This window comes from Papaver somniferum, chromosome 7, assembly GCF_003573695.1.
Source record: "Papaver somniferum cultivar HN1 chromosome 7, ASM357369v1, whole genome shotgun sequence".
Taxonomy (NCBI): Eukaryota; Viridiplantae; Streptophyta; class Magnoliopsida; order Ranunculales; family Papaveraceae; genus Papaver; species Papaver somniferum.
The window spans coordinates 160,173,360-160,183,581 of NC_039364.1; the positions used below are offsets into that span (position 1 = coordinate 160,173,360).

The window sequence follows — 10,222 nt, forward strand, 5'->3', positions numbered from 1 at the left end:
GGATTTCATTCCTACACAATATTGGATGAAAATGCCGGTTTTTGGTCACCTAGTGGAGGATACATTTAACTGTGTTGTTCATTAATTTAGACTTACCGACAGTGCAACTTGTACACCAAAGTGGAAAAAGTGCGAAGGATCGCTTAAGAAGAGAAAAGTTGTCTTGGCATTCGTGAACGGAATCATTTCATTATTCTCAAATTGAAGGAAAATTTTCCGTTGCCACCGGCTTGTCCCTTGACTAAAAACAAGGAAATAGTCGACAATCAATTGGAGGGATGAATGAGATTGTATGAGGAGAACCACCAACTATGGGATAGTTTGACACTCTCAAAAAAGCCAGAGCTGAGAGAAATTCAAATTATTGAAGATTAATTTGGATATGTTTGGTTCACTGTTAAGCAACCTTTTGTTTTTTTGGAAGTTTGAATTGTAATCATTAAACGATACGCTATGTAAGTGTCGGCATGATTTAATTCAAACACTTCAATGCCGGGAGTGGTTCCCGACAAGGAAGGATATTTTCTTTGTACGCCGTAATAGAATGATAAGTAAGCAGAGATATTAGTATTGACTCCAGCATTCAAGTTTACTGTATGGTAACGCCAGAATTATACACAAATGCCTTCTATTTCAGAAAATCTAGAGTTCCGACATTCTTATAAAACTAGTGTCTATGCCGGAATTCTAAATTTTCCTTTGGTTTACAAAAGAATAGGTTTCCGACATGGATATTAACTTTTTCGAGCATGCCGGAGTTCAAAATTTTCCATTGGTTTACAAAAAAATACTTCTGGCATGGAAATTACCATTTTCGAGCATGCCGGAATCTTAAATTTTCCTTTGTTTCAGAAAAAAAGATTTCCGGCATGGAAATTACCATTTTCGAGCATGCCGGTTTTGAAATAAAAAACATAAAAATTGCAATGTTTGACATAGGTTAACCAATAGATTGTTTAACAAACCATATATAAACTAACCAGATGAATATCTAGCCACCTCTTTAGTTTCTTTGTCATATTTAGCCGCCTCCTCTTCTACTCTTTTACTTCTTAGTATCTTTACCTCCATTGCGGCAAGTGATTTGGTGGTTTCTTCCTTCCTTCTAAGCTTTTCTTGTATAAGGGAGATAGAGTTGGTGGTGGATGATGAATGATTTCCTATTGGAGTGGATAAATTGTTCCTCTTAAGTTTTTCTAGTTCCATGGCTACGAAGATCTTGGTAGTTGATGATTGATCTGCCATTAGAGATGTGTGTTGAGCTAGAAAGAATGTTTTTTTTTTTGATATGAGGTATCTAGTCCAATAGGTCACACAATTACAATAATTAGATGAGGATCCAATATCTCTTTTTAGGATATTGTGTAGCCGGCATTGTAATATCTATGCCAGAATAGAGAATATGACCGTTATAGTGTTAGAGAATCTCCATTTTTCAAATTGTTTGTTGCCAGTGTACAACAAATATTTACGTGCACGCCGGATGCTCTTTTCCGGCGTACAATATTCTAAGAAGCACATGCCGGAACGAGAACAATCTTATACAGAAATATTGGCAATAATTCATGCGTATATAGTTATACACATTACCAAGCCGGAAAAGGTTCCGGCATAATTTGTTTACACACGAGCATGCCGGCATTTGTGGAATTCAAAATAACGACTAGGTTTTTTTGAATTTTTTTGAAAAAATATGACTGTTGGAGTTTCATTCTATATAATACACCACCATTCCATGGTAGGAATACACTTAAACCACCAACCAAATAACAAAAATCCTTCTATCAAGAACGCAAGAGTAATAAAATTGACCAAACAATCACGGTTCAAGTTTCACAAGCGATGGCCGATTCAAACAAACTACCATCAAGCTCTATATGCAAAGTAAGTACCCTCGCCGTTACTAATCTTTTCTTACGGATACACCATTATTATGGAGAGTTAAAATCTTCTTTACTAGTATCTATGACTAATTAAATTTTCTCTTACAGAGTCATCATTGCAGCTGTCAGATTTGAAATTATTCTTCTCATTTAGCCATGGACTGTCCATTTATTTATTCCCAGTGCAGGAATTATGATGGTACACGCCGGTTTTGGATTGCAAAAACTGATGATGCTGAAAATGGAAGAATGTTTCTAAGGTGTTTGAATTACCCAAAGTGCGAAGAGTTCCAGTGGTTTGACAAAGCTGTAGAACTTTCAGAGGCAAGAAAAAGTCACAAGGGCCAATGCAAGCCTATTGATGGGTGTTATATGAAGGGAAAGGAATACGGTGAAATAGAAGATGAACCAATAAAGATGGTCCTTGACACCGAGATTCCAGACGATGTCTTTGAAGATATTAGGGAAAGGCTCAAAGGTTCCGCAATTGTAGAAAAGAGATGGGTTACTAAATAGAAGAGCATCTTAAACCAAAAGTGCTAGATTACCATGTCTTACTATGTTTTAATTTAAAGTTTGAAATCTAATGTAATGAAATGAATGGAGCATTCGTAAACTATTTATAAACAATACCGGCGTTGAGTATTTATCAAATTGAACGCCGGAATTCTGCAAAACTATGTAACGGTAAAAAAATCAGAATTCCGGCGTGCATCCAACAATACCGACAATGCCGGAAACAATACCGGCATGGTAGCCTTACAGTACTGTACGCCGGAACCATCAATAATGTACACAGACACTTGGTCAATTTCATCCAACGGTTCCGGCATTTACTGGGAGAAACTGATGCATGCCGGAACCACTACCGGCATGGTTTAACTTAAAATATGTAACGCCGGAACCATCAATAATTTACATAGAAAATTTCTCAATTTTATCCAACATTACCGGCATGGAATGGGAGAAACTGGTGCATGCCGGATAAAGCGACGACATACAAATTCATCAAGATTTCATGCCGGAATTATACCGACATGTTGGAACTTAATCTTTTAATGCCGGAACTGACCATAAACTAAAAAGAAACTTGGTCAAAAGAAAGACAACATTTTACTAGAAATCTAAACATGTTCAACATAAACCAAACAACTGAATCGTGCTTAAATATTCTTTATCAAAGTATCATAAACCAAAAGTAAATCAAACAACTAAAGAGTTCAACGAAAAAGAAGTTAGAAATTGTTCAAAACATAACAACCACCATCCAAATAACAAAACAGAACCATAGAGTTCATCACTTCATTGTCTTTTGCTTCTTGGCATCGGCCACCTTCCTTGTTTCCCCAAACAAAGCTCTTGCATTTGGGTCTTCAATGTTCTCAAGCTTTTCCACAACTTCCTTCAATTCTTCACCGGCTATCACCTCTCCTTCCTTGTGCTTGCAACCTAACATCTTCTTCAACTTCCCAATCCGGTGCCGCTAGTTTCATACATACAACACATAATTAGTATATATATGCTAATATAAAATAATGTATACTTCAAACGACTAAGCAATCAATAGTACTTACAAACAATGCAACGGTATTGTTAAGTTGGGCCATTGTAGGTGGTGGTGGTGCTACAGAAGTTAGAACGGGAGGGTTTTCCTGGGGTGGAACTTCGACGTTGGCCGGGCGCACGATAAAAGGATGTGACCACTCCAAGTAATCATCCATGTAGGAGGGATCGGCTTCATCACCGTTGATCACAGGCTCCCATTGACTAAAATCTACCAAACGACGTGGTTCCTTATCACTCCAATGTGTTGGTTGTGGAGTTGGATCATACTCTACCGTCAACCTTGTGGGACCTGTATTGCACATAGTAAGGTCAAGCCTATACATTTCATCAGTTCTAGTCATGCGGTCGAGTAATTGCTTGAATCCAAGTTGCCGCATCACACGTCGAGGATCAGCCATAATGTATTCCTTTGGATGGAACAAAGGCCCTTGGTAAAATGCAACATTATAAAAACTCTTGTAGTAGTGGTTCTCTCTATCCTCCTTGTACGGGTCGAACACAACATCCTTGGTGGTCATCCCTTCTAGAGCCAATCTCATCTCTATCATTCGAAGGTTGTTATCGGGCTTTGGATGGCTGTTGAACTGGTACCTCTTGGCTCTAGGCTCCTCGTCGTCATCAACTTGAATAATCTTCAAGAAAGGGTGGCCCTTGAACAATGTTTGGAAATGTTCATAAGCCCAAACCTACCCAAATGTGAAATGATACATATACAAATCAGAAAATTTTATTCCTAAGTTCATGATAAGGGAACATGTTAATAATATAAATAAGAACATAAGTTTAAAAACAAAATTACCTAGAGTAGAGTGAAATTCCCAACAAATTGGTTTGCAGTCTCCTTAGAGACCCTTCTCATCTCCGCCATCAAATGTGCCATAGCAATGGTGCCCCATGAATAGGTAAAGACATCTTGCAACAGATCCAAGTATTGAAGGTAGTTTGCACTAACCCTGTTGCTACTAGTGTCCGGGAATACCCTAGTGCCCAAGATGTGTAACAGGTACGCAGCGGCTGTATAACGAATCTGTGCAGGGTCCCATCCATCCTTTGTACTTCTTTCCTTTGAGTTTTGAAACTTCTCCTTAAGCAGGGTCAACTTGATGGTCTTTGTCCTACTAACCGAGGATACATAAAAGCTTTCCACCGAAGTTTTGTATTCCCAACCAAACAACTTGTTAGTAAGCTCGTGCAACTTCGACCAATCTAACTCAAAAGAGTGATTCTCTCGGTGTTGAATTGATTCGCCGATAACCTCCAAGCCTAGAATGTTCTGAGCATCTTCATGGATGAAGGTCATCTCGCCAAACGAAAAATGCATGGTATCCGTTTCAGCATGATACCTTTCAACGAAGCAATTGGCAGTCACGATATCTGGCTTCACATAATTCTCAACCAAAGGATATAGACCAAAATCCTTTATTATTTCTTGGACCTCATCATGCTCCTTAGAAAAATCCCAATAAGTCGCGGCTTGGTTTCGGTAAACACGCACAACCTTCGTATGATCCTACAAATAGGAGATAATACGATTAAGAAATTTTGCATAAACACAAAACAATACATATGCACGAGATAGAAATTCTTACATAGGTTTGATATATAGTACGAGCCCAAGAGTCCTTGTAGCCAAATAGATGCTCCGGATCTTCAACAGCTGCGCCCTAAATTTTACCATTCTTGAGGTCATGTATCATGTCATCAACATAAGGAAGGTGCGAGCCTTTAACTTTTGTTCTGCTATTGCCTTTCCCTCTGCCTTTACCATTGTCTTCCACATTGCCTTGTGTGGGTTGTTGACTTGGACCACCTTGTTCCACTACTCCTTATCTTTTCTTTGGTAAGTGGCTTGGATCAATCTCATTATCTTCCTCCTCATTTTCCTCTTCATCTTCCTCACCATCTTCTTCATCTTCCTCCCCACCTTGTTCAACCGCTTCGGTAGATTCATGGATAGAGAGTTTACTACGATCACGACAACTATCCCAAACAGCCCCTCTTGTGCCAGCACCCAAACGCTTTTTGTTGTTCCCTCGAGGAGGAATGGACCGAGGAGTATCAAGACCGTCCTTCCTTCTTTTCTTAGTGACAACATCTTTACTTTTTTATCTCTTAGCTTCACTTGCTTTAGCTTGCTTTGCTTTAGATCTATTTCAAATGAAGCACGAAATAAATATAAGACAACTAACTTCCATTTCTACCAACACTATCGGCATACAAATAAGAAGTTTCGTAGATGCCGGGACAATAACCGGCATGGTAAAGTGAAACATGTAGCATGAGGAAACAAATTCCGGCATACACAAGTAAATATCGAGGATGCCAGAACACTTTGAGTAATTCCTGGAAACTAAAATATTAGTACCGGCACTGCAGAAAAAAAACATCATATGACGGAAACTAATACCGGCAGTTTTAACAAATTTTGAGGACGCCGGGACACAATTCCGGCATTGAAATCAACTTGTCGAGCACGCCAGTAGTTCTGAAGTTTCTGGATACCACAACAACAGTGCCGGCATGGAATATAATCCAAAATGCACGCCGGTACTAATATTGAAATTCTAGGGTTTTCTGTTGATTAGCAGGTCAATACCGGCGTGCTCGAAAAAGTTCGAATCAACGCCGGTACCGAGTTCAGAGTTGGGGTTCAACCTAAATTGAATACTGAAACTACGTTCCGGTGTGGTCTTCAACCTAAATTGAACGCCGGAACACACTACCGGTGCGGTCTTCATCCTAAATTAAATGCCGGAAATTGTTTCTGGCGTGGTATTCATCCGAATTTGAGTGCCGGAACTTCTGAAACTCTACAGTTACAGTTAGGGTTTTGCGATTTTGACCTAAACCCATAGCTACAAATCCATTGAAACACTAATTAAACAGTTCTAGATCACTTACCTTCTCACTGAAGCCATGTGTTTGAGTAGTTGATCGTCCGATAACTCTTTTTCTTCGTCCGATTACTCTTGGGCAATCAAAGCAATCCTCTTTTGTTGTTTTTCTTGAACAATCGCTCTTGACGACTTCGATTGGGCATTTGGTTTCTTTAGTGGAGGCATGGTTATGATTCGGGTAGGTTAATCGACGAAGAAATTTTTGAATTAACGATTAATCGTCGACGAACAACGATGATGGGAACGATGAAGAAGATGAAGAAAAAAAAATATTCAAAACCTAACCCTAACTATGAATGTCAGAACTGATAGGGAAATGGGGATATTTTGATTTGGTTTTTGATTTTAAGTTTTAGTAGAAAGGGTATAACAGTCTTTTCATAAGATTTTTTAATTAATCTAAGAATGTTTTAGTATTTTCGCCCCCAAAAACACCCCTTAGCAGACACCTTTGGGTTGGGGTAAGTAATTCATATCCCCAATTAGTTTTGATATCCCCAATTGTGGGTTCTTATCAATACAAAAAATTCCTACAGAATTTGATGAAACGCGAAAAACCAATACCCAAAAAGAGTAATCAAAGACCCTAAAATTTCTAGTCTTTGCTAAGCAAATTGCATCAGAAAATAGGTATGCACCCAATCCAATAGACAACTCATTCAAAGCACCAAAATAGCATAAATTCATATGCATAAATTTATTTTTAAATTTGTGATTTTCACTATTCAACCCGACAGACTATTCTATTCTGGTGCAAGAAGGCTGAGCTGCATAAACACAATCAAGGAAAACCACTGCTAGTGTATAAAACAAATTATTGTGAAATTTTATTTTTTTTTAAACGTAAACCGGAGTTAGATGCAAATAATAGACTAATGCACCAAGGTTCTCAATTAAGCTATATGAAGCACGTAAAAGATCTTTGGAGTAAGTTAAATATAATGTTTTCTGCAAGACAATGAATTCAAGTCATCAAGTTTTGAAAATATAACCTACCCGAAAAGTAGAAGGTATCTTAACATTATACATTGCCTTGCTAGGTGTCAACTTTACTTCATGCTGTGTAAGATTAAATGTTCAATCAGTCGCTTATTTTTTTTTTAAAAGATGCAGGAACAAAAATCTGAAAGCTTAACAAAAAATATGTCATACAGTCATAGAAGGTGTAGATTGAATTTTGAAGATGTTAGTTGACCATTGCACTCATTGGAATTTTCATTGACATTGATACAATGCCAAACAGATGCAAGAAGAATTGGATAATAAAATTTGTCCTAACTTGAAGTCTTGGATCGTAATCACGCCTCTAATAGAAATACCTAACGACCTTAACCGTGTACCCAACATGAAAGATATTGTTTTATATATTCTATATATGATTTTTAGGGCTTATACTGGACCTAAGAGTGAATAGCTGTAGAAGATGGAGGCAAGGAAGGTAATTGATTAAAATTGGGTCACAGAAGAAAACTTCGAATGTCTACTGTTGATCCTAAAACAACAATTCATGTATACAAATCATCAAAAAAGAATAGGTTAAAACAAAGTCACCAATTACATCAAAAATTAAACAAACTCTCATACTTTTCAATAGGAGACAACTATTTCCATCTACGGCTTTGTGATTCTCACAGGTTTCAATAGTTCAAACCTCATAAAATCATAGTTAATAAAAATATAAATAAATCAAGAAAAACTTACACGGATTGATCAGAATGCTTTCCAATTTTCCATTAAACAGTACTCACTAATTCTTGCTGCACAATTAAGGAAACAATAAGAGAGATAAACCAAAATCAATGAATCAATTATACCTAACACCCAACATAATTGAGGAGAATATGGAAGAAGAAATAGAAAGGTGCAAGCTCCCGTCGGTGAAGACTGAAATAGAAGAAAAAATTAGGGGGGAAAAAAACAACGATAATCCCCTCACTAACTTAACCCAAATCTTGAAAAAAATATTTAATCAGAAAGAATAAACTTTTTATAAACGAAATTTAAATCATAAAATCAAAAAAATAATTAATTAATTTAATTCATGGATAAAGAGAGAGAGAATCACCTCTTGGTCCATGGATATATCGAGTTGACGATTTTCAATGAAGTTGAAGAACACTTGTCTATTGATGGTTTACATAGGCAAAGTTATCGTGAACTCTCAGCCCTAGATTGATGTTTAGTTCTCTTCAGTGAAATAACATTGGCTAAAATCAGAAACTTTCTGTATTCAACTGCAATTGCGTTTAATCCCTATTTTGATAAGATGCTTATGTTATCGAGAGACATTAGAGGGGGTGGGGACTCCTAGTGATTCATTGTATGAACTGTTGATTGTTTGAGAACCAGAAGAAAATATGACGAGTCGATTGGGAATCGTTCAATTGACATAACGGAATTCTTTGCAACTCGGTGAAGAAACTAAATGGTTTCGCCTCCCTGTTTTTTTTCTCTCGTTTCCAATCTTTTAAGTTAACTGTGTTTTCCGTTTGTTTATTGGGGAGTGGAAACATCACATTGACCACATGTATAGAGCATGCTTCTATATCAACTCTCAGACCTAGATTTATCTTGTCTGAGGACAAATCTGGAATGCCACTTACACAAGCTAATTTAGCCAAACTGTGCCTTATACTTTTGAAAAATTTAATATTCTCTTGATAGAATAAAAAGGAAATAAAAAAGAGAAACGTCGAGGCGATACAACCTTAGACACAAGGAGTCATCTATAACTTCATATCACTATCCCTAATAGTGCTTTCATAGAGCCATTTGGATTATCTGGAGGTTTAGTTTTACTATGTAAAAATGGCTTTACATGTGAGATTCTAAGTGATGAACAAAATATGTTTAACATTGTTGTTCAAAGTAACCCAAGTAAACCAAAATTCTTACTCACTTGTATGTATGCCTTTTGCTAAGAAAAAAGAACAATGGTGCTATATTAAGCAAACTACTGAGACAGGTAACTATCCTTGGATCCTTTTAGGGGATTTATGTTTTCATCTCTTTGATAACAACAACAAAACATCTTCCTCTATAGATGGGTGGGTTAACAAAACAGTTGTTGAAAGTGGGCTTGAAGACATAGGCTATGTAGGAAAAAACTACACTTGGACTAGCAATAATCTTGGTACTGGCTCTAGAAGATCAAGAATTGTCTTAGCTCTAGGAAATAATGATTCGAGTAGACATTTCCCCAAAGCTAAGTTATTACATCTTAATCAAGTAGGTAGTTACCATGCTCCTATTCTTCTTGTTACTAATACTGAATGTGAGCCATGTTGGAGACCTTTTAAGTTTTTTCTAACTTGGCTCAATGATGAAACATGTTCTCTTACTATAGATAATGCTTGGAATATTAGTGTTAGTGGTTCTCCTGGTTTTCAGCTTGTTACAAAACTTCAGTCAGCAAGGAAAGAATTATCTATATGGAACAAACAACATTTTGGTAACATCAATCAAAATATTGACCATCTTCAGCAGGAGCTTAACTTTGTTCAGAATCAAATGAGCACATTTTGAGAATAAAAAAAGATATGAATAAGTGGCATAAGATCCAAAATGAATTCTTAAAACAGAAAGCTAGATACAACTTCATCAAGGATATGGATAACAATACAAAATATTTCCACACCAAAATCAACAGGAAAAGATCTATGAAAAATATTGATCCCATTCAAGATCACAATGGTAATTGGCTTCATTCTAGAGAATACATTGGCTCACACATGACAAAGCACTTTTAAGATATCAGTACTTCATCCTCTCATCAAATTGATGAAGGTCTTTTTTCAGTTCTTCCAACAATTATTTCTCATGAAGACAATCTGAACCTTACAAGAATACCAGGAAATGAAGAAATTTTAAACACTT

General features: G+C 36.8%; 2 protein-coding genes across 6 annotated transcripts; one reads left to right on the forward strand and one right to left on the reverse strand.

The window, feature by feature from the left end:
• Positions 1–3,016: 3,016 nt before the first annotated feature.
• On the reverse strand, positions 3,017–8,844 carry LOC113298905. 5 transcript variants are annotated; one of them, XR_003334458.1, is made up of 7 exons: positions 8,412–8,844; positions 8,048–8,103; positions 6,351–7,405; positions 5,039–5,597; positions 4,249–4,959; positions 3,458–4,135; positions 3,017–3,366 (listed from the first exon to the last, which is right to left on the reverse strand). XR_003334458.1 is itself a non-coding variant. In XM_026547775.1 (6 exons), exons 5-6 carry the CDS (start codon positions 3,995–3,997, stop codon positions 3,181–3,183), a joined length of 726 nt encoding a protein of 241 aa, XP_026403560.1. In that variant the 5' UTR covers positions 3,998–4,135; positions 4,249–4,959; positions 5,039–5,597; positions 8,048–8,103; positions 8,412–8,844; the 3' UTR covers positions 3,017–3,180. The 5 variants fall into 5 exon arrangements, 1 of the variants encoding a protein (XP_026403560.1); XR_003334457.1 differs by having other exon boundaries at positions 6,351–7,829; XR_003334456.1 differs by having other exon boundaries at positions 6,351–7,838.
• A 409-nt stretch (positions 8,845–9,253) lies between these two features.
• Positions 9,254–9,871, forward strand: LOC113295447. The gene has a single exon (XM_026543786.1). It carries the CDS (start codon positions 9,254–9,256, stop codon positions 9,869–9,871), a length of 618 nt encoding a protein of 205 aa, XP_026399571.1.
• Positions 9,872–10,222: the final 351 nt, after the last annotated feature.

Coding starts and splice junctions, on each gene's coding strand:
- LOC113298905 (XM_026547775.1), bottom strand. CDS start 3,997: ATGATAGAGATGAGATTGGCTCTAGAAGGGATGACCACCAAGGATGTT. Junction 3,367..3,457: donor ACAATACCGTTGCATTGTTT/GTAAGTACTATT, acceptor GTATGAAACTAG/CGGCACCGGATTGGGAAGTT.
- LOC113295447 (XM_026543786.1), top strand. CDS start 9,254: ATGCCTTTTGCTAAGAAAAAAGAACAATGGTGCTATATTAAGCAAACT.